General features: G+C 42.0%; 1 protein-coding gene across 3 annotated transcripts; it reads left to right on the top strand.

Moving 5' to 3' along the window:
* The first annotated feature begins 7536 nt into the window (after nucleotides 1–7536).
* TMEM128 (transmembrane protein 128) lies at nucleotides 7537–23321 on the top strand. 3 transcript variants are annotated; one of them, XM_006128184.3, is made up of 6 exons: nucleotides 7537–7676; nucleotides 9719–9860; nucleotides 13248–13409; nucleotides 18578–18687; nucleotides 21279–21306; nucleotides 21453–23321. In XM_006128184.3, the coding sequence occupies exons 1-4, from the start codon at nucleotides 7559–7561 to the stop codon at nucleotides 18675–18677; spliced, it is 522 nt and encodes a 173-aa protein (XP_006128246.1). In that variant the 5' UTR covers nucleotides 7537–7558; the 3' UTR covers nucleotides 18678–18687; nucleotides 21279–21306; nucleotides 21453–23321. The 3 variants fall into 3 exon arrangements, with proteins under 3 accessions (XP_006128246.1, XP_006128247.1, XP_006128245.1); XM_006128185.3 differs by having other exon boundaries at nucleotides 9722–9860; nucleotides 21279–23321; XM_006128183.3 differs by having other exon boundaries at nucleotides 21279–23321.
* The last annotated feature ends 791 nt before the right edge of the window (nucleotides 23322–24112 follow it).

Raw genomic sequence — 24112 nt, 5'->3', positions numbered from 1 at the left:
CCCCGAGATGGAGATGGAGGTGGGGATGGGGTGCTGCAGCCCTCTTGCACGGCTGGTCCGGCTGTGGAGGAAAGAGGAAGACACAATCAGTCATAAAAAACTGGACTATGTAGCACTTAAAATACTAACAAGATGGTTTATTAGGGGATGAGCTTTCGTGGCCCAGACCCACTTCCTCAGATTAGACTAACATGGCTAAATTTCTATCACAATCAGTCATGTGTGCAACAGCTGTCCAAAAGGGCATGCCCTCTCCTTCAGACAGGGGAATCAGACATTCTGAAGGTAACACCATGTGTGACCTGGGCATCAGCCTGAGCATAACAGGTTTCCCTTGTGCATCACCCACTGTGCACCCACCTCCTGCCCTCCCTCCCCCCCTGTGTGTTACACAACCTATCTGCACTCACCTGCTGCTTCATCTCCGGCATCAGATGACACCTGGGAGGCCTCTGGGGTCTGCGTGACTGGCTCCAGAGTGAGGGTCCCCGTCTCCTCACTGTCCTCCTCCTCCGGCACCATGTCCCCGTCTCCAGACTGCTCTGGCGCGTCCACCACAGGGTCCCCCAAGCCTGACTGGACGAGACGCAGTGGTGTGTGTGCTTCACCACCACCCAGGATGTGGACCAGCTCAGAATTAATGGGGCAGGAGTGGGGGGCTGCCCCAGAATGGGAGCTCGCCTCCCTGGCCTTCACATAACCTTGGTGCAGCTCCTTAACTTTGGAGCGCACCTGGTCCTTGGTGCGGGGGTAGTGTCCTTTCTTGGCCAGGGCCTCTGCCATGCGGGCAAAAATGTCTGCATTTCGCCGCCTGGTTTGTAGGGCTTGTAAGGCCTCCTCCTCTGCCCAGAGCTCGAGAAGGGTCTTGAGCTCTGGCCCAGACCATGCCAGTGCCTGACATTTGGAGCCCCTGGTTGGGTCCCCAGAAGGCTCTCTAGAAGGGCCAGGAGGGTCTTGGGGCTGGGACATGCTGCACCTAAGTAGCCGTGTGCTCTGGCTGCTTTGCTGCCACAAGTGGCTGTGAGGGTGCCTGTCCTTTTAAAAAATGGCTGCAGACAGGAACCAGAGATATGCAAGGCATGCCCCAGATTGTCCACCAGGGCTTCTTCCTGGAGGCCATTATTTTCGAGAAAAAAAGCCTCCCCGCGTCCACACTCACTTATTTTCGACGGATCTCCATCGAAAAAGGCGTTCTTCCTCCTGAAATGAGGTTTTCCGCCGTCGAAAGAAAAGCCACGTTCTTTCGATTTAATTTCGAAAGAACGCGGCTGTAGTCTAGACGCAGGTGAAGTTTTTTTGAAAAAAGGCTACTTTTTTTAAAAAAAACCTTGAGTCTGGACATAGCCTGTTATTGGTTGTGCTATCCTTTGTTTAATAAATCTTGTTCTGTTTGTACGTCTGTATTTGCCTCCTAGTACTTTAAGGGTGCGTCTAGATTGGCATGATTTTCCGGAAAGGCTTTTAACGGAAAAGTTTTCAGTTAAAAGCATTTTCGGAACAGAGTGTCTAGATTGGCACGGACGCTTTTCCGCAAAAGCACTTTTTGCAGAAAAGCATCCAAGCCAATCTAGACGCGCTTTTCTGAAAAAAAAGCCCCGATCGCCATTTTCGCGATCGGGGCTTTTTTGCGGAAAACAAATCTGAGCTGTCTACACTGGCTCTTTTGCGCAAAAGCTTTGCGAAAAAGGGACTTTTCCCTGAACAGGAGCAGAATAGTATTTACAGTAGGAAGTCAGTGCTTTTGCAGAAATTCAAGCGGCCAGTGTAGACAGCTGGCAAGTTTTTCCAGAAAAGCGGCTGATTTTCCGGAAAAACTGGCCAGTCTAGACACAGCCTAAGAGTAATTATCACCTTCAGTGATAGATACAGGAGGGACAGGGAAAACTATTGGAAGGGAGTTTAAGGGCAAATACTAGCTCCCTGTGCTATTGACCTGCTAGAGGAATTGTATTGTAGAAGGGTACATCTACGCAACAGTGTTAATTAGGAATAACTGATATTATAACACAGTCTGGATGTACATTGCAAGCAGTTATTCTGACAATATCAAAATAATGTCGAACTGGACTCCTGTAACCATCATTTTATGAGCAGTAAGAGAAGTCGTAGGAAGAGTGCTTTCTGTCGGACTTTCTGCCATGTAGACAGTGTCAAAAGCCAAAATAAGCTATTTCAACGTAAGTTACGCGATTGTGTCTTTATTGGGCAAGCCATTGAACAAAACATCCGAACCAAGAAAAGCCTCTTTTATATAATTTCCATCTGTAAATGGCTTTCCATGTTTTGCAACACAATGTGCTATTTTGTAACTTCTCTCTGTGGCTTGATTTTTAATGACAGAGAAATTAGTGAAGACACTGCTTTGCTTTTCGTATCTCGCTATGGCCCCTTTGATTGATACAGCTCTGTGCACTTCATCCTTGAAGCGCTTCTTAGGCTTTGTCCGAAAATGTCATTGGACACTTGATGTGCGGCAAACACTCACAACATATGGTACAAACAGCACGGTCTTTATGTTGAACAAATCCATATTCACCTGTTCAAGAAGGCTGAAATGAGCAAACATGTAACTTTGTTTTCTTAGGAACCACCATTAGTTGCTGAAAACCAATTCTTCCTGCTGCAAAGATGTCTGTATTTTTTTTAAATATACTATTTTGATGGCTTTTCTTTTTCCCTACCTCCGGCTTTGGTTGCCTCAGAATAACACAAGACTAGTGCACGTGGGGGAAAGCTGGAGACTGTAAAAGAGCAATACTTATTCCAGTCAGTACTGTGCATATGCAAGGAGCAATAGTTTTTTCAGCATATGGTTCCCAACCTTTTCGAGCTTATGGACCCCTTTTCAATCTATTAAAATTTATTGGACCCCTCCCTGGGAAAAAAAGGAAAAGGAAATGAAATGGAAAAGTAAAAGAAAAGTAAGGATCAGACCCACAAACATTTAAAAAACTTTCCTTGCACCCCTTGCAGTGCTATCGTGGACCATCAGGGTACGCAGACCATAGGTTGGGAACCACTGCAATACATATCCAACCCCCAAGGTTCAACCCCCCCATGGCAGCAACCTGTCTGGCTGCCACGTGTTCTAGACCCAAATCACCATTGACAGCTGCCCCACAATGCAGCCTCAGCCCCACCTGCAGTTGGTCTCCAATGTGGACCTGGCCATCTGTAGCTTCAACACCTCCTCCCCCCCTCCTTCTGCTTCCCAACCCTCCCACCCACAAGTTCAACAACTCCATCCCCAACCAGCCTACGGCTTCAAACCCCCTTCCCCCCCGCCTAACCAGCCCACCCGTGGCTTCAACACCCCCTAGTCCTCAACCCAACCGTCCCCCCCCTCCCCGACACCTCCCCATCCCCGACAGTGGGTGCAGCCATGACACTCACTGTCCAGGAGCAGAAAGAAAGTGAATGTTGCTGAGGAAGTGGGCGGGCCTTATAGTAGATTTTTTGTGCATTGCAGGATAGGCGCACACGTTAAGGGAACACTGGCACAGGCTCCCGGTTGCATGGGGGAGGAGGGGCAGAGCTCAGCTCCTGCCACACGAGCCAATGAAAATCCACTTGCGTGCCACCTGTGGCATGCGTGTTGTAGGTTGTCAGCTCCTGTGCTAGATCTAGGCTTATCGGGTAGTTGAGTAACTACTTGAATAGGTGTTCTCCCTGCCACTTGCTGCCTCTGTATCAAAGGCACCAACGGGGGAAGAGCAGAAGCCGATGCTGGGGGAGCCAGCTTAAAAGCCGACTCCTCCCAGCACCATCTCCGTGGGAATGTATTTCAAAGGAAGAGGCACAGCAGTTGGGACCCTACGTGAGCAGGGACTGCTTTGTTCCTCCATGGGTTCCCTGCTGCACCTCATCCTTTGAAATTCAATGCAGGCAGCTCATGCACATTTCAAAGAGAGAGGCGCAGCGGGATAGCGACCACCCCTTATCGACTAATCGAGTAGTCTATGGAAATTCCATCAACTACTCGATTAGCTGATTAATCGAAATGTAATATCCCATGTTCTGTGTAGTACAAAGATCTGCTTGTGTGAATTCAATTGCTAGACTGGAGCCATAGTCATCAATGGATGTAGGTGAATGCATAAAACTGTTTCTCCTTAGTAAACGTACAAAGAGTATCTCTCTTCCTGAAGCAATTCATATAGGCAGAATCTTTTATTAGTAAGAAATTACCTAGAACACAAAAAGAAAATAATCTGAATTTAATGGAAAGGCATTTTTATTAGACTTGGGTGAAAGATAAACTATTAATTAGAAAGGAAACTTAAATGTGTGTTTTAATTACAGAATATTTTTTAAAGATTCAGATTTTCTCCCGTTTATTCATTATTTGAAATCATTCAAAAATTGTGGTACTTTAAAAAACATGAATTGATTACAAAGCATATTCTTAGCATAGAATTTTACATTTATTATTTGAATTATGATGTTTATTTCTGGTTGATCAGATTAGCAATATGATATGATATTGCTTCGGCTCCTTGCAACTCCTATATGAGCATTTTCCACTTCAGGTTTGCAAAATCAGGCCAAAGTCATTTGCCTTTTGGAAGTCTGTGGTTGAACTGGTATGTAACACAGCAGGACCCAAAACACTTAATTTATAGTCCTGTGCTGGAAAAAAAAAGCTTCCTCTTCTCTGTGCACATAATTGGAAGTCTAAGAGCTGATAATATCCATATTTTACAGGTTGGATATTGTGTAAGGTTATATGCACTGAGACCCTAATTCAGCAAGGTACTTATATATATATGCCTAACTTTAAGCATCTGAATAATGGCTTGAACAGAAAAGAAAGGGAGGACCACATCACCAGGATTAAGCTACTATCCTAAAAGGTCAGTGAAAGAATAAAAAAGGGGTGTCTCTCCCCATCAGACAAGAGGAGGGCACTGAACCCAAATTTCCTACATCCTGACTGAAATGGGATGGTGGCTCCACTACAAGGAGTCAGATTTTGAATGGGCCTGGATTAGGGATGTTAAAATTAATCAACTAATCAAATAGTCGATGGAATTTCCATTGACTATTTGATTAGTCAGTAAGGGCACTTCCGCTTTGAAATGCAGCAAGAGCCCACCTGGCTGTTGCTACATTTCAAAGGCAGACGTGCTGTGCAGCATTCTGCCCTTGAAATGTCCAAGAGCCTTTGTGCATTTCAAAGATTGGAATGCAGCATGGAGCCAGGGGCAAGCAGGAAGTCCCCAGCTGGCTCCAAGCAGCACTTCTGCTTTGAAATGTACAAGATCCCCAGCAGGGACTCTTGTACATTTCAAAGGGGGAACGCTACCACTGCACCCCTTCCCCCCCCCCCACGGAGCTGGATCTGGAAGGAACTGTCTTTTAAGCGGCTCCCTCAGCACCCCTTTCTCTTCCCCCCGCCCTTGCTGCCTCTTACTGATAGCAGCAGCAAGAGGGCCAGTGTAGACAGCTAAAAACTGTTTTGCGCAAAAGAGTACTGATGGCGAAAATGGCGATCGGGGCTTTCTTGCGCAAAACTGCGTCTAGATTGGCACGGACGCTTTTCCGCAAAAAGTGCTTTTGCGGAAGAGCGTCTGTGCCAATCTAGGCGCTCTTTTCCACAAATGCTTTTAATGGAAAAACTTTTCCGTTAAAAGCATTTGCGGAAAATCATGCCAGTCTAGACGTAGCCTGTGTGTCCAGAGAGATCCTCGGGCCCTGCAGTCCATATAAGTTCAACTGCTATATACCTCAAGCACCATTTCTTTTAAACATTTGGGCTGTGTCTACACTCGCTGCTTCTTGCGCAAGAAATCCCTGCCGAGCATCCACACTGCCCTCTTGTGCAAGAGCACCTGCGCAAGAGGGCTTACACCTGATAAAAAAGAGCGTAACTCTTGCACAAGGAGCCCTCTCTTACCACGCCGTATTGTAAATTTCCTTGTGCAACAGCAGGCGGGCAGTGTGGATGCTCTGCAGATTCTTGCGCAAGAAGCAGCGAGTGTAGACACAGCCCAAATGTTTAAAAGAAATGGTGCTTGAGGTATATAGCAGTTGAACTTATATGGACTGCAGGGCTCTAGGATCTCTCTGGACACACAGGCTACGTCTAGACTGGCATGATTTTCCGCAAATGCTTTTAACGGAAAAGTTTTTCCGTTAAAAGCATTTGTGGAAAAGAGCGCCTAGATTGGCACGGACGCTCTTCCGCAAAAGCACTTTTTGCGGAAAAGCGTCCGTGCCAATCTAGACGCAGTTTTGCGCAAGAAAGCCCCGATCGCCATTTTCGCCATCAGTACTCTTTTGCGCAAAACAGTTTTTAGCTGTCTACGCTCGCCCTCTTGCGCAAAAACATTTCCAGAAAAGGGCTTTTGCCCGAATGGGAATGTCAAAGCATTTGCGCAAGAAGCACTGATTTCAGACAGTAGAACGTCAGTGCTTTTACGCAAAATCAAGCGGCCAGTGTAGACAGCTGGCAAGTTTTTGTGCAAAAGTGGCTGCTTTTGCGGAAAAACTTGCCAGTTTAGACGCAGCCACAGACTTTGAGCAAGTCTGTTAATAATTTGTTGGAGAAAGCTCTCAATTCCATGATCCAACTGAACAGAGGTGACTACAGATTATTCACTCTTGAGCACTGCTAAATCATCCTTTGCCAGAGATGACTCCTTAGTGACACTCACAAATACTTCCCAAGAGTTTTGTATTGCATTGAATGCACCAGTGCATACTATCTGTCCTTCCTATGGGCTCAAGCTGAGCCAAAATACAAGGCTATGCCACCCTCCCGGGGGCCTTTTGGAGGCTGAAATAGGTGTAGCTGTTGTCACATCACGGCAGCGAGGTGGGCAAAGGCACTGTGGAGACCACAGCTACAGGCTTCATCATTCCCAAGCCAGCAACAGGGTTAGTTCTAGGCATATTAAATTTTGTTCAATCAGCTAATCAACTAGTCAATGAAATTTCCATCAACTGCTTGATTAGTTGATAAGAGGGGGAACAGTAGAGCCACAGCAGGGTTAGGTCCCACCCTGCCAGCTAACCCTGCTGTGGTTCTGCCTTTTAAATGTAGTAACAACTGGCTGACTCTTAATACATTTAAAAGGCAGAGACTAGCTAGGACAGCTGATTCCCTGCTCATGTTGGTCCCCAGCCTTGCCTCTGCCCATCCTTCCCTCCCCAACAGTGCTGGGGAAAACAAGCTTTTAAGCCGCTTCCTGCTCCCCCCTTTGCTGCATTTAGACGACTAGTCACTCCACTGTCCCATAAGAATATATTCATCAGGAAGTCAACTACTGGACTAGCTGCTTACAGCCTTAGTTCCCAAAAGGATGGGGCCCCACCCACGCGGCTCTTGGCTCTTACAACAAACAAGCACCCCAAATTAACCTTTAATTCAAAAGCCAAGGAAAATAAGTCACGAAAACGGACAGGAATACTGGCACCGCCGACGCGCCCGCTAGCACCAGCCCCTCAGGGCGATGGCGACGACTGTTCAGAACCACCATCACGCTTCCATTTATAGCTCCTCCCCCGGCCGCCTCGTTGCTACTTCCTGTTGGCGTCACTTCCGGACCAGTCCAAGATGGCAGCGGGGGTAGGAGGTGGCGATCCGTTGCTGCGGTTGAGACGCCACTTGAGGGAGGAGGTAGAGCCCCAGGCGCTGCTGCTACAACCTCCCCTTGGGGGCGGGGGACCGGCGGGTAGGTGCTTTTTAGAGCTTGGTCACCCCCGCGCCTTAAGACGGGGACGGTGCGTGACCGCGGGCGGGGGCGATAAGGGAGAAGAGGGCGGGTCCCTAGTGCCAGGTGAGCCGGGGCAGCGGTGTCCTCGGGCAGAGGGAGGCTCCCGTCTGGAATCCGGTACGTGGGGGAAGAGGCTGGGGCCGACCGATCACGGCCCTTGCTTCACGCCTGCCGGGCTCCCCTGCAGCAGCGGGCGTGCCGCGCAGACGGAGCCAGAGGAGACAGGCTGGGACAGGAGAAGGCGCCTCAGGGCTGGGGTGTGGGGCTGGGAGCCGGTCGCGCTGCGGCTGCTGGTGGCTCGGGGAGATTGCACCGGTTTCGGGAGCGTTACCCCGGGGCAGCAACTTCAGGTCTATCTGCTCTGCACTTGAAAGTGTAAGCAGCCTGTAAGCGTGCGGGTCAGAGGCTTTTGGTTGAAATAACTAACACCAGTAAACCTCCTGCTGGAGCCACTGAGGCCATTCTAAATTGTGTCTCGTGCCACTGTAGTTATTACTCTTCCCATAAGCTAGTTGGTTGCAGCATACCTTACCCTGCTATAACTATAGCCACGGTAGGGGGCTTCTTTGTGGGTACCTCGCAGTACACTTTTTCATGTGGACATCTCTCTGTGTGAGTTCCAATAGTTGTCCCAGTCTTTTAGTCTCAGCGGGTTATCTGTGTTGGTCTGTAACTTTAAAAACAATGAGCAGTCCTTTGGTGCCTTATTCATATATTTGGTCATAAGCTTTTGTGGGTAAAATGGATGAAGTGGGTTTTACCCAGAAAAGTTCATGACCTGTCTGTCAGGATATTCTCTGCTTCCCTCTCCCCATCAGCTAATGGGAGCTTATCAGTACTTAAAGTTCTCCTTAAATTTTAGGTGTGTCAAATATCAGGTTGTAATTTACTAATTCTGAAGCATTTAACATTTGTAATGGGAGGAGGGAGAGTGGTGTGAAGGAGACTAGTAAAACAAGGGGAGGGTAGGAAAAGGTCTCACTCTTGCTTGGAAAGGATCTGAGGAATACAAGAATCTGGTCATAAAGGCTTGGGAACTGTTGACCAAAGGTGGTTGAGACAAAGGAAGGTTCCACAGTGGTAAAATGTACCATGCAAATGATCATGAAAATCATAAAAAATACAAAGTGAAATAACAAATATTAGTATGGCGAGGGTGTTACTGAATATTTAGTACTAAGGTACAGAGGCAGTTATAAATAAAATGTGGCACGTTCAAATATGCAGGTATTTCCACTGGTATTCCCATCAATTTAATTTAGTTTACTTTATTCTAACAGTAAATCTATTTTGTGTGAAGAGAAGGTCTGCAGCACTACACATAAGAACATAAACCTTTGCCTTCAAAATAGCATGCTCCTTTGCCCTCACACTGATTCTGTCTGTTAGAAAATTTGAAAAGCACTCAGATTTTACAATGAAAATTGTGTTTAAAGAAAGTCTAGATTTCCCTCTAATAGCTTTTAAAAAGTACAGGTAATATCCTCTGCATATTCAAGGTAGCACCTGAAATTGAACACTTGGCCTGTGACATGGGAAGGAGGATGATCTATGGGGAAATTCAGCTTTCAAACATCCAAGTTAATGACATGGATGCAAAAAAATTAGTATGAGGAATGTTGGTCTTACCTTTCCATATGTGTTTTTCATATCAAACAAATATATTTTTTCATTGTAATAGAGAATTCTTAAGTGGTTAAATAACCTTTTCAGCAATGTAAACAGCTGTTAATTCTTATAATTCATTCTTCTTTGGAGATTAAATGTATTCACTATAAATTTTTTTAAAATTATTTCAAGAAATGTGTAGAACCTTTTCGAAAAACAAACTAAGCAAGGTGCCTTTTGATTTGGAAAAAAAACAAAAACAAAACCCATACAATGAGAGCATATGCTCTCATTGTATTTTTCCGGAAAGATTAAGTGTACTGTTTTATTTTAATAAAATGATACTCCATTTAGTGGTGTTTATAACACAGTAATCATGGCTTTATTTACAGAAGAATCTACAAATGAGGAGAAAAAAGAGAAGCCTCTTCCCAGACTTAATGTTCACTCTGCATTCTGGATTTTGTCATCAATTGCTGTGACATACTACGTTGAATTTTTTAAAACTGTTAAAGAGACCATTCAGACAGATAGGTAAGGGATCTTCATTAAAAAACTGTGTATGTCTTCAACATCATACGCAAAATATGGTCTATTTAAATGTTGCATAATTACTGTAGATTTCACCTTTGTGGTTAATGAAAAATTGTTTCCATACACCTTAAAAGGTTCTTTTTGCACAATAATGCAAGACACAGCAATGTAATCATAGTACGCTATTTTGCTGTAATGCATGGTAACAGAATTTAGAACTTGACCTGTGTTTTGGTTCTTTATTGGGTAGTATGTTGGCTATATTTTGGGAAGGTCAGGTCACGTCACGTCATGTCTGTCTTATGGCTCTGTAGAAACTCTTCTGCTTGTTTTTGGAAAATGGATTGAGATTGAAAGAAGTGAACACCTCTAATTAAGGATAGTTTGCTGCATCCTTGAGTGTGAGGGAATGGGAATTGGAATATAAAAATGTGGGCATAAAACCTGATTGGAATCTATATCTTAAAAGAATAAAAGGTAATAACCATGAAAATAAATATTTGTTCTATAGAATTACTTTACAGTCTAGTATATTGCGGAGGGTTAAATTGAAACTATCTCAAAACCTATGGATCAAATTGAAGATTGGGTGTTTTAAAGTAACTTTTATAATCCCTCAGTCTTGTAAATACTTGCATATGCTTAAATTTTTACTACTATGAATAATCCATTGCTACTATGGCTAGACCCACTGAAATCAAAGTACATATTTGCAAGGAGTGGTGTCTGAGACTACACTCTTATCAATAGAAGTACCATCTGCACTGTTGAATTGGAATAAAGATTTGCAGAGCTCTGCGTGAATATAAAATTGTATTTGCATCTGATTCACAAACATGGTATCCGGAAGCATCAGATAATGCTTCCACAGTTATAAAATGGATATGTGCAGAACTCTAAAGACTTGAGTTGGTTTGAACTTGGGTTAACACAAGTCGTGAACTAATCCTGTTGATTAATTTTGAGATACTGAAAGAAATCTAAAATTCTTAACCAGTCCACATAATATTTATCTGTAAAATCCATATATTGCACATATAGCAGATGGTCATAATTAACTTGTGAATAAAGTTTCCTGTCTGTCTGTCTTACTAGGTTATCAGTTTTGAATATAGCTGATGTTTTCTGGGTTTATAAACATTGCTGTCATGGAAAGGAGAAGGTGGCAGTCTGTTTTTGTTTTAAAAAAAAAAAAAAAAAAAAAGCTTTTTACGGTGGTATAATCTTGTGCCAAAGGTTATTCTACAAACAGTTTTATGTTTCAGGCACCCAGATAATCATTGGGTGGCTTTGGCTTACCTTCTTTACTAATATATCTCACATGCAAACATACTTTAAATAAAGATCCTAGTTTCTTATTAAATTAGTTTTAAAGAAATGCAGTCCCTGAGGGATTTTGGGTAATCCTCACTTTTATTATTACTTCCTCATATTAACCGATTTAAAATATATATGACAGAAGTTTGTAGAGCAGCAAAGTACCATTATGGTACTATAAAAAGATAACAGAACTTAAGAGCAACTTGTTTTCGTGTGTGTGTGTGTGTGTGTGTGTGTGTGTGTGTGTGTGTGTGTGTGTGTGTGTATTTTTCTTTAAATTTAACAATTGTTTAGGATCAGTCAATAACTTTTTTCCTAAATATAGTAGAAAGTTAACATTTCTGCATTGTTTCAGTTGGGTTGGTGCATGATGACCATTTTTGAAAATATGTTCCCAGATGTGGCCAAAAGTCCAATTCTGTGCTGAGCTGTTCTCAGTTCCCAGTGATTTTGAGAGAGTAAAATAAGGTCCTATGCGTCACCTTGTCTATTGTGCACAAGAGCTTTGCTACGGTATTTGAGAGCCAGTGATCTCTTGAATGAAGACAGTTGCTTTGCTGTGTGGTGTGGCTTAGTACATTTTACTGTGGTAATCTAAATGGGATTCATTTGTTAAGTTGAGCATATTTGAACTCTATCTGGACATATTTCACCAGAAAATAATTTAAATTATTTTTTTCTAGAGATAAGAAATCATGACCTATATTAGTCCATAGTTTAACTTTCTTTCTAAGACCTATACCGTTGATTATCCACTTATCCCTGGATTTTGAAAAGTGTTTCGGTACAGTTTTAGTATATTAAACTATTTGACTCTATTAGAATCCTATAATGAGTTTGTAGATGTGAAAAAGATTATTATAGCTTGAACCTTCTTGGTCCAGTACCTTTGGGACCAATTAGGACCTAAAGGAGAGAACTTGCCAGACCAGGTGAGGTCCCCTGCCACCAGCCTCCATGCCCTTGCCTGCTGCCGGCTAGTACCACCTCAGCAGGTACCGTGGCCCCTCCTGCCCCCAGCCCTCATGCTAGCCTAGCCAGGCTGCCTTTACCCAGCTACTGCTGGCTCTCCAGCTGGCTGGGTTGTTGTGTGGCCCCAGCCTTGCTTGTAAGGGGCTGTCGCGAGGCTGTCACCCTTCCTGCTTCTGACCCCAGCTAGCCCTCCTGCGCTCTCTGGTCCAGGAGCATGTTGCTGGACCAGTGTGTCATTTTTTTGGAGATGGAATCTGTAGAACACTTAACTTTGTCTGAGAATGATCTGAGAAATTACTAGAGTTCAGCAATTGAAAAGGTAATACTGTGTAACAATTTTTTTTCTAAGTGTTTTAGTACAGCAGAACTAAACTTAAACTAAGCTTTAATTTAGGAAGGCTTCTGTTTGACAATGTTCGATTGAAAAGCTCAGAAATTTACTTTATAACACCTATACAATAAACAGTCATATAAAATACAAATATAGTAGTTATTATCTGACTTGGGAAAGTGAGTAGGTCTAAACTAAATTGATAATAGTATCAATGAGGGGTTTGGTATGGTGGTATTTTGTTTTATACTGGCATAAAAATGCTTCTGGCAGTATAGTTTTTCATTCTGGCAATTTAACTTAGCTATACCAGCAAAAGCAGTACTTTTTGCTGGTATGTGTTGGATTGGTCCATATAGCTAGATGGCTAAATCTTTTCTGGTGTGTACACCTGGCATGAGCTTAACTATTTTGGAATCAATCTGACAAAGCTCGATTGATAAATATACTGGAATAATTTGTTTACATAGCAAAGTCATTTACACTCCCAATTATTGAGATTTATTGCAAGTAACTGAATTTTGTGAATTATCATGGGGAAAGTTTTCTTTTTGTAAGAAAAGTATCATAATATATACTTACGTTATTTCTTTGACAGATAATATGCCTATATGAAACAAAACCATGTTTTGACAGAAATGTACTCTTAGTAACATCAGCTTTTACTACAACACTGAAATAAGGAACTACTGTTTTTTAGTGGTGGATAATAGTATGCTAACTGAAATGTGGTTGTATCTAATTGATGTTTTATTTCTTTGCAGTTGGTGCTTTTTTCTTGGCAGTTGTTTGTTGGTTGCAAGCTTAGCTATTGCTTTTTACTGCATAATATATTTAGAGTGGTACTGTGGAATTGAGGATTATGATGCCCAGTATCCAGTATTGATACCGATCACAACTGCCACTTTTATTGCAGCAGCGGTTTGGTAAGTTAAATTCTGTAGCTATGCAAAAGACGTGTACGTGTGTGTGTGTGTGTGTGTGTGTGTGTGTGTGTAAACTGATTACCAATGGTAATGCCAACAGGCTCTCAAACTTAACGCTGCTGGTGGACACTGATAAAATGGTTACTTCTGTCCAGTAATATTACTCACATCCTGAATTAGTTCTATTTAGCATACAATCCTTATTTCAATTTTTAACAACCATGGAGACCATTGGCCAGATTCTGCCACACTTCTTCCTTTTCAGTAGTATCTTGTTCCATGGATAGTCTCTCCTGTAAATCAGATGACCTTTTATGGATGGTATGTAGTTTACTTTAAAAAAAAAAAAAAAAATTAAAGGTGGTAGACCTGGCCTTGTTTCTTAAAACTTTTAAAACAAAATCTCTTATATAAAAAAAAAATACAGAATGCATTGTTGAGTAAACACATGCCAGGTCCAGGTAAAAAAAATCAACCACTGTTGACATTATATTTGCATTTTATTTATTTGTGTGTGTGTGTGTGTGTGTGTGTGTGTGTGTGTGTGTGTGTGTGTGTGTATAAAATAGACATACTTGCATTATTTTGGTTGCATTTCACTTGTATTGAAAAAGTGAATTCATAACTGTTGGAAAGCTTTGATTGTAGACTGGAACTGAGATCAGTAATTGTTCACATTGTATATTAAGTTCACTTCTAAGTATACTGGGTCTTTAATTTTTTCCAGATGTTAGAAAAATAGTGAAGGGCTTGTCTATTTTTGTTAAATTTAAAGATGTTTGTTAAAAATAAAGCTGAGAAGATGAAGTGCATATGACAAGATAGGACTAAGGATGTTAAATTTAGGTTAATCAACTGATTGAATAATTGATGTAATTTGCATCTGCTATTCGATTAGTCAATAAGGGCGCCTCCACCTTTGAAGTGTAGGAAGAGCCCTTCTGGCTCTCGTTACATTTCAAAGGCAGAAGCGCTGTGGGGAGCATGGCCAGTGGGGACTCAAGCAGTCCCTTGCTGGCCCCAGGCTCCCTGCTTTTGAAATGTACAAAAGCCCCGGGAGGGCTCTTGTTCATTTCAGAAGCAAAATGCTGCCAGGAGCGCAGGGCACTATGTGAGTCCCCAGCTCGCCCCAGGTGCCCCACAACACTTCTGCTTTTGAAATGTAGCAAAAGGCCTGCTCTTGCTATATTTCAAAAGCGGAAGCACTGCCAGTTTCCTTCTGCACCCCTACCGTTTCTCCCAATCGAGACAATGCTTGGGGAAACCAGCTATAAGTTGGCTCCCCCCAGCACCGGATCCTGCTCCCCTCCCCCGCTGCCTCTCTCTTACAAGAGGCTGCAAGCAGGGAAGAGGAGGGGGTGCAAAGAGACTAGTCACTTACATCTGTAGTTGGGGAGAGAACTAAGAGAACTAAATACAGGCAGTCCCCGGGTTACGTACAAGATAGGGACTGTAGGTTTGTTCTTAAGTTGAATTTGTATGTAAGTCGGAACTGGTACATATTGTAGGGGAAACTCTAGCCAAACATTTCTCCAGAGCTCAGTTTTATTCTCCCACACTTCACTTCCCTCAGTCCTTTATTCTCAAGCTGAGGTGTCTGCTGAGAAAAGCCGCTCCGCGTCTCCCTGGTCTGCTGAGGGGGGTGCTAGCTTCGCGTCTCCCTGATCTGCTGGGGGGAAGCAGCTAGTGCGGGGTTGCCTCACATTGGATCTCTACTTGCAAACGGGGTAAGTCGGATCCATGTAACCCGGGGACTGCCTGTACTCTGTATTTTAAAAAAAAAAAAAAAAAAAAAAAGAGGGAAAAAATTTTCCCAAGTACCTCAATTTGCTTTATAGCCAAACCAGTGGCCAATAGAGATAGAGCAAGCTTTATTTTCATACTTGCAAGAATGCTGTTAAAATGTGCTGAAATTTTTCTATACTCTTTATGTGGCTTTTTTTGGAAAGCTTATTTTCAATGGGGTTTTAACTTGGCTTGCACTGAAATGTTGCAGCCAGACACTTTGCTTTATAAAGTGCTAACTATTCAGTGTATGGAGGCAGCGAAAAAGTTGCAAAAAACTAAGTATGTGTATTCTTTGCTTTCTAGTTCAGTTTAAAAAAGATGAAGCTCATTTTGAATGTTCACTACTGAATACGTTTTCAGACAGTGCCAGTAGGTGATCTTATAACAAATTTACTGCAAAACTTTAGAACACAGGGATGGAAGTCAATAAATGGTCATACTTGGCTTAGAATTGTTGAACTTTCTGCTTCAGTTAAAATTTTATGCTCAGTTTGTACAAGACTGTCTTAGAGTTCTCTTGTCAGTTAATTCATGATCAGGGCTGCTTAGCTAGAAGATGTAAACATTTTTTATAACTGCCAGCCCTGCCCACTGACCACTATCCAAAAATCAAATTGCTCATCTTATTTCCTTCATAAACACAGATAGCAAAAAGCCTTAAATTAAAATTTCTTTATGCAAATGCTTTTTTTTCCATGGCTTCAATATTTGTTGAATAGGACAATAATTAATTATCTTTATATTGGGAGGTTTCTATCAAGGATTTGACACAGATGTATAATAACATGATGCCACTTTTATAGCATTATTTTTCATGCCATAACGAAATTATTTGATTGTACAGGAAGGGGAGAATTTATTACAATTAGGGCTGTTGATTGATTAACTCAAATTTGATTAAAATTGTGATTAAATGCAATTTTAATCACTTCTGTTAAGTATTGAACTTAAAATTTTAAATATTGATTTCGATTACAACAGTGTACAGTGCTTACTTTCTTTTGATTGCAAATATTGGCACTGTAAATGATAAATAGAATTACTTGTATTAAGTAAACAGAAAAATACTAACTAGTACAATCTCTCTGTCCTGAAAGTGCAACTTACAATTGTAGATAAGTCTCGGGGTAGTCATGTTGATCTGTTTCTGTAAAAGCAATAAGGAGTCCTGTGGCACTTAAAGACTAACAGATTTATTTGGACATAGTTGTTTTCAGCCACAAAAGTTTGTCAAGATACATCTACAAATATAGAATTATGTACAAAATGAACTGCATTCAAAAATAAAACTTTCATGATAGATTGAACTGAAATTACAAATATTTGCACTGTAAAAATGGTAATAAAAATAATGAACACTGCATACTTTGTGTATTCTGCAATTGAAATCAGTATATTTGAAAATATTTAAATACAAGTTGAAGCTCTATATTGGTCCAGTAACTGCAGGCGCTCGGAGTGCTCCAGCCTTCATGTGGAAAAATTGAGGGCCCCACTCTCTGTAATTCTTCCCCTGTCCATCAAGAGCTCCTGGAGGTATTCAAGTCCTGGGAGGAAGGGGGATGAGTAGAGATTGGAGGGGACTTTTGGTTGAAGAAGGGAAAAAGCAGAGCAGCTGTAGAACCCCATGGGAATGCAACCACCTCTACCTTTCCCCCGAACATGTGCACTGCCCTCCACCCGCTTCTTCCCATGTCCTCACTCTGCTGCCGCTGGTTGAAAGGAGTTGGCATTAGAGAGGCTAATATTGACCTTTCCTGGGCTGGTAAATCCCCTGGTTTGGGACAAGTCTGCTCCCCAGAGTGCTGGACTAGGGAGGTTCAACCTGTAAATGGCATTCTGTTGTTTCAGTTGAACAAATTGCAATTAATATTATTAACCATGATTAATTGACCACCCTAATTACAATCAGGGTGGATTGATTTAAATCAAACTTCCTGGGGGTAGCCATGTAATCACAAAAAAAATCATTGATGTAAATCAAGTTACCCAAGAAAGCAAAGACAGCATGCTTAGAGTGCACTTACTCCAAAATTAAGTCCCACTGGACTTGCTCGCACTTCTGTTTTTTGAGAAAACAAGTGTAAAATGGGGTTCCCTTGGAAAAGCTGAGTCATGCTCAAGTAAAATAGGGATTGGCATTTATGGCTCTTTCATGATCTGTGGCCATGCTGCCCCAAAATAAGGAGCATGTAGTATAAAATAAGAAAATGATACTCAGTGGCAACTTTAAATTCCTCTTACTGTGGCTTTCTGTATTGTATACTTAAGTAATAGATTCTAAGCCTACTTAACAATTTAACTGATGGTATCATGAGCTTTCGTGGGTACAACCCACTTTTCAGAGAAAGTGGGTTGTACCCATGAAAATTCATGATACCATCTACATGTTTTGTTAGTCTTTAAGATGCTACTAGACTATTTAGTTGTTTTTTTTCTAGTTACAGACTCAGCTACTCCTCTGAAGCTTTTAAACTAATTAAATAAGCCATAAGAATTAGCTAAGCCAAACTTTTTTTTTTTCTAGCCATGTCTAACATAGCAAACAGCCTGGAAATTTACTTGTCAAGTTATACTTGTATTAAAAGGCAGAGAGAGTCTTGAAGAATGATGCATTGCAAAATCAATTATTTAAGTTGCTTTATTCGTGCAGCGAGGCTCTGCATCATTCTCTTTTACTGCTTACACTTGAAGTTTCCTTTTTTACCCCGGGGAGCACATTGTTTCAAAATATTCCAAGGTAGGGTCCTTCTTACTGGGGCCATGCCTCTTTTTCTGTGACCCAAGTAATGGGGACTACAGGAAGCACTGTGTGTATGCTGAATGCCTTCCCTTTTTTGTTTTCAGTCCACTCCGCTGCTCCTTTATGCTGCCTCCTTTCTTTCCTATATATTGTCTCTGTTTTTAAAACTGTCTTAACTAACTCCTCTGCTGTGTGGTGATGGACCTTGGCCAAGCATAAACATAGAAAATAATACTATCTAGCTTGTCTGTATTCACACATGTTACTTTTTAGTCTTCTGAGAAACAAAATGAAGGCCCAGAACTTTCAAAAAGCAAGAGGTGTTAGGCTGGACAGGCTAGCACCATTAATTCATTTTTGAGATTATAAGCATACATGTAGCATATTTGTGATGAGATTAAATTGTAACTCTTGTTTTTAATGAGAAATGTAGTATTGATCAAAAATTGTTTTGATTTTATTAACTAAATCTATTTTTATCCATACTGTTTACAATTCTGTATTCAAATTTTATATTTTGAGATTGGGATGTTGAGTCCTTACTGTTATTTCTGGTGCAGTATGCCAAATATGTGTAGAAGATAGTATATGACATTAGAACTACTTAAAAAAAATTAAATTTGTTTTTTATTTCCAGTTTCAACATTGCCTTATGGCCTGTGTGGTCATTTCTCACCCCTCTGTTGCTGTTCACTCAGTTTATGGGTGTTGTAATGCTTGTGTCTCTGCTGGGATAGATCACCTAAGGTAACACATTTTTAAATATCTGTGTGCATCCATAAACCTTTTGTCTGAATTACATTAATTCTTTCATTTGGCAAACCAATTGTTCTCTAATACAGATAAGAACAGCCATACTGAGTCAGACCAATGGTCCATCTAGCCCAGTGTCCTGTCCAACAGTGGACTATGCCAGATGACCCAAAAGGAGTGAACGGACCAGGGAATCGTCAAGTCTCCTGTCACCCATTCCCAGCCTCTGACAAAGGCTAAGGGAAACACCATTCCTGCCTGTCCTGGCTAATAAATATTGATGGACCTATCCTCCACAAATGTATCTAATTCTTCCTTGAACCCTGTGAAAGACCTGGTCTTGACAACCTCTTCTGGCAAGGAGTTCACACAGTGCACAGTCAGCCTTTGGAAGAAAAACTTCCTTTTGTTTGTTTTAAAGCACTACCTATTAATTTCATTTGATGACCCCTAGTTCTGATGTTTTGGGAATAAGTAAATAACTTTTTCTTATTCACTTTTTCTACACCAGTCATGATTTTATAGACCTCTTTCATATCTTCCCCGCCCCCCCCCCCCCGAGTCTCCTTTTTTTCTAAGATGAAAAGTCCCAGTCCTTTTTAATTTCTCTTCATATGGGACCTGTTCCAAACCCTTAATCATTTTTGTTGCCCTTTTCTGAACCTTTTCCAATGCCAATATATTTATTTTGGAGATGAGGTGACCACATTTGTACATAGTATTCAAGATGTGGGAGTACCATAGTTTCTTATAGAGACTATAAGATGTTCTGTCTTATTCTCTGCCCCTTTTAATGATTCCTAACACTGTTTCCTTTTTTGACTGCTGCTGCACATTGAGTAGATGTTTTCAGAGAACTATCCATAATGACTCCAAGATCTGTCTTGAGTAGTTATAGCTAAATTAGTCCCCATCATATTGTATGTATACAGGCAGTCCCCGGGTTACGTACAAGATAGGGACTGTAGGTTTGTTCTTAAGTTGAATCTGTATGTAAGTCGGAACTGGCATCCAGATTCAGCTGCTGCTGAAACTGATCAGTTTCAACAGCAGCTGAATCTGGACACCAATTCTGACTTACATACAGATTCAACTTAAGAACCCCAGGTGTCCCCAAGTCAGCTGCTGCTGAAACTGATCAGCAGCTGATTCCAGGAAGCCCGGGGCAGAGCAACTCTGCCTCGGGCTTCCTGTAGTCAGCCGCTGGTCAATTTCAGCAGCGGCTAACTTGGGGACGCCTGGGGCAGAGCAGCTCCGGTGCTGCTGGGTTGGTCCAGTAGCGCGGCCGCTCCTCGGCGCTACTGGACCAACCCAGCAGCACTCCAGCTGCTCTGCCCCAGGCGTCCTGATTCAGCCACTGCTGAAACTGATCAGCAGCGGCTGAATCAGGACTCCTGGGGCAGAGCAGCTGGGGTGCTGCCGGGTTGGTCCAGTAGCGCCAAGGAGCGGCGGGACCAACCGGCAGCGCCCCACCTGCTCTACCACAGGCCCCGGGCTTTGCTCCACGTCTCCCTGGTCTGCTGGGGGGGGGCACTAGTTGCGTCGTGTCCCCCCCCCCCCCCCCCCCAAGCAGACTAGGGAGACGCGGAGCAAAGCGGTGGAGGACCCGGGCCGGCCCGATCCTCCACGGCTTTGCTCAGCGTCTCCCTGGTCTGCAGACCAGGGAGACGCTGATCAAAGCCACGGAGGACCCGGGGCTGGACCCGCGGCGCTTCCAGATCAGCTCCCCCAGCAGACCAGGGAGACGGGGAGCAGCTTTTCTCGCCCCAGAGGAGGCGGGCGGCAGGACCAGGCGTCCTGCCGCTCCAGTCCTCCGGGGCGAGAAAATCCCTGTTTGTAACTGCGGATCCGACGTAAGTCGGATCTGCGTAACTCGGGGACTGCCTGTAGTTGGGATTATTTTTTCCATTGTGCATCACTTTTATCAACATTAAATTTAATGTATAAGATGCAAGAAATAGAACTCTAAAATCTTAATATACTTGGTCTGTAAATTAGTTCTTGTGCAACATATGCAGTTTTTTACATGCTATAAACTAAGTCCTTATTTACCCTTTAATTCCTGAATTGTGCTTTTTCAACTTTTGGGAATGAGCCAAGGTTGGAATATGTCACTTCTGTGTTGGTGCTAGTGGCATAAAGATGTTGGGTATATTTGTGCATGTCTTTGTGGTGCTTTGGCCTGAGCATAGTAAAGAAATGTACTGTGGAATAGGGATGTAAGCGGTTAGTCAACTAGCAGAAGCTTATCAATTAGTACTATTAAGTAGTTGCTTCCCTCCCTCCCTACGTTGCTGCTCTGCATTCATTATAAAGGACTACTCGATTAGGAATGTAATGGAATTTTAACATCCCTACTTTGGAATAGATTTTTAAGTGGCTTGTCCAGGATCTGGGCTGCTAGTTGACACAGGCCAGCAAGCCTTTACATGAATACAGTGACGAAGAATGTAATGTACCTTCTTTGTCTCTCTAACTCTAAAGCTAGCACATCTGAGAATTAATAGTTCTGACAATATGTAATGCTGTTTTTGCTTTTGTTTGTACACACTAAAATCTTTTTTTTTCCTTTTTTTAATTTCTAGGAGTCAAGAAGTCTGCCTTTGCAAGGAGGTAACTAACTTGGTTCACTACATGTGTGCTAACGTTAAATACCTTGTAAATACCTGCTGAAAAAACGTAATGTGTATTAACATTAAGAGTCTGATTCACATGCCTGTTCCATCTGACTCTAACCCTGTTATTGTTGGAATTTGTAGGGGAGAAGGGTGCATATGCTGCAATGCTCAGAAGCTATTAGGCTGAATTAAAGAACTGATCAAATTAAGGTATTTGGAATCTATCAGTCTAGACTGAGCCTGATTCACTGTTTATAAACTTCTGGTATGCCATATTTTATCTTAGAGTAACGCAATAGCACAAGATGTTTCTTTATCTCCATTAAAAACTTTGAGGCCAGATTATTTGTAATAGCAAAGAAACTACATGTAAGTATGGGAGGGTGCCTTCAGAGGTGGTGCAAACCTCACTTTTGCATGCCTTTGATCCTAGTACCACTGTTAGACACTTTAGTTTCCTTGGAATAAACTAGATAGTCTCTCGAATGAATGGGTGCTACTAGAAGTTCCCCTTTGCTAGTGTGACTCTCCCATCATGATTCTGCTAGCTCTGATACTAACTATGCTGCAACTGGAAAAATAATGCCCTATGTCTAGAAAAATCATTGATCCATTAAAATATGAGTGTCTGAATTGGCAAAGAAACAAATATGTACATTTAAAGATGTTTACTAGAGACAGTAAGTTATGGAAAGTACAAGTGCAATTTATTCTGTTTGCTTCTCTGATACAAGATTTGAGGAATTGCACTGTATTTACCATTTCTCCTCCTATCTGCTGTTAAATTATTTTTGTGTATTACATGGAAGAGTGCCTGTTTGCCAGATTCCCCTTTCCTTTCTCAACAAGAGGGGAAAACTAATACATGTAAAGGCATCTAGTCATGCAATAATTGGAGTGTAAAACTATTTATTCATTTTGGTTTAAGATTAACAAATTTTAAAACGACAACATTTAATCACCCAAACTGAGGTGGCCAACCCAAGGCTCACGAGCCACATGCGGCTCCTCCCCCTGCCCCCCTCCGGTGCGTCTCGCAAAGTCCTCTCCCCATCCCCCCCCCCGTGGCTTGAAAGCCACCCCCACGCTCCCTGAAACAGCCCTCTGCTCCTGGGCAGGGGAGCTGTCCAGCATAGCCACGAAAGCTGCAGAAATGAAGATGGTGGCAGGCAGCAGGAGCCTGCTGTGGCCAAAAAGCTGCAAAATGTTTAACTGTGGTTTCTTAAAGGGGCAGAGCTTTTTTCTTGACAACTTTGCCCCAGCTCTTCATGTTGGATCCACGGCTATCTTGGCTTTTTGCCCAGAATGGACCAAACTGTTTGATAACTTAGACTAACTACTCTACCACCAAAAACAAGCATTTTAAAACTTACATATGCTTCAACTCAAATCTCCTATGTACTAAATGTATTGAAATTTTGGGATTGCTAGTCGTCATGTTGGCTAGCTGAGATTAAATCATTTAACTTGTATAAATTTTCTTAACTCAAACTGTAGTAGCACTACTTCCACATTTTATGAAGTGTTTGTCAGCTTTTATTAACTGATGGGAATGGGCATCATGTCTACCATAAACGAATAGCTTCATCGAGGAAAACGTGTTACAGAAAGCATGCTAATAAGTTACCTATCAAATTAAAATTGTATTTGTATTTGGACTACCTGGTACAATGAAAGTGACTTACTCAAGCTGTCAACTTAATTTTAACCTTGCTGGTCAAATGAGAGCTAGAAATATTAAAAAGACTTTCTGCAAGCTCAGGGTGTTTCAGCTTGTTTAAAAGGTTCCCACAGTTTCTGCATGTGTATATATGCCCATCTGAGGTGTATTTTGTTTTGTGGTATCACAATGTTTTACTCAGGAATATTAGTTCTGTCATTGTATACATCAGCCACATAAATTGGTTACTTTAAATCTTGTATTTTGTATTAATAAAATACTATGCAGCATACTTAATATTGCAAAGCCATTATAACGGAATGCTTTTAATAAAAATTATTTATAAATGACTCAGAACACAGTGAATTAAATACTAACACATAAACATGTAGATTTGTGAAGTAGGTCTATTGCAATAATTGGGCTTTTTGAATTTATCCTAATTATGAGATCAGCTATTAAAATAAGTGAAAGTTATAATAGTGTTATAATAACTAGTAATATGTTGGAGGACGGGATTGAGTTAGTCCGAAGAAGTCTACTGATATGACTCCAGGAGAGTGGTAAGATCATGAGTGACAAACAAAAGCATAGAATCAGTGGACTGAAATTGCTGTGTTTGAAAATTAGGCCTATTTGGTGAGTAAAATAAGTAGATGGGGTATTTCATATCTACTGGAGGGTCTCAGACAACAATTGTGGGGGAGAGGCTGGCTCAGTGAAAAAACAAGAAAATTTCAGGTGCTACTTGGGACGGTGGATCATCTTTATCCTTATTCTGAGAGAGCTTCTAATGAGACTGGTGCAAGAGAGGGACACAAGACAATCCTACATCTACTGCTCCCGCTCACTTGCTCCTGCCACTTAGGCTAAGTCTACACTGCGTGGTTTTTTTCAGCACAGATATGCAAATGGTGTGTTCGTTTGCATATCCTCTTCCAATCCTATTTGCAGAAGAGGTTTTAGCAAATAAGCCCTTTGTAGGCAGGGCCATTTGTCAGAAAAAAAACTCTTTTGCACAAGAGCCTATAAACCTCTTTTTGTTTTTTGTTTTTTGCATTGGCTCAGGAGAGCATTCAAACTTCAGTTGCCAGTCAGCTTATCAGATCTAGAGCAGGTCACATACTGCAGAAAACGTTGT

The sequence above is a fragment of the Pelodiscus sinensis genome, chromosome 5 (genome assembly GCF_049634645.1).
Source record: "Pelodiscus sinensis isolate JC-2024 chromosome 5, ASM4963464v1, whole genome shotgun sequence".
Taxonomy (NCBI): Eukaryota; Metazoa; Chordata; order Testudines; family Trionychidae; genus Pelodiscus; species Pelodiscus sinensis.
The sequence above is the reverse complement of the archived record's forward strand: the minus strand, read 5'-3'. Positions and strand labels throughout refer to the sequence as shown.

What these genes read in the sequence shown, in the direction of transcription:
- TMEM128 (XM_006128184.3), top strand. Translation starts at nt 7,559, where the DNA reads ATGGCAGCGGGGGTAGGAGGTGGCGATCCGTTGCTGCGGTTGAGACGC. An exon ending in GAGACCATTCAGACAGATAG is followed by an intron (nt 9,861 to 13,247) that starts GTAAGGGATCTT and finishes ATTTCTTTGCAG; the next exon opens with TTGGTGCTTTTTTCTTGGCA. An exon ending in TTTATTGCAGCAGCGGTTTG is followed by an intron (nt 13,410 to 18,577) that starts GTAAGTTAAATT and finishes TTTTATTTCCAG; the next exon opens with TTTCAACATTGCCTTATGGC.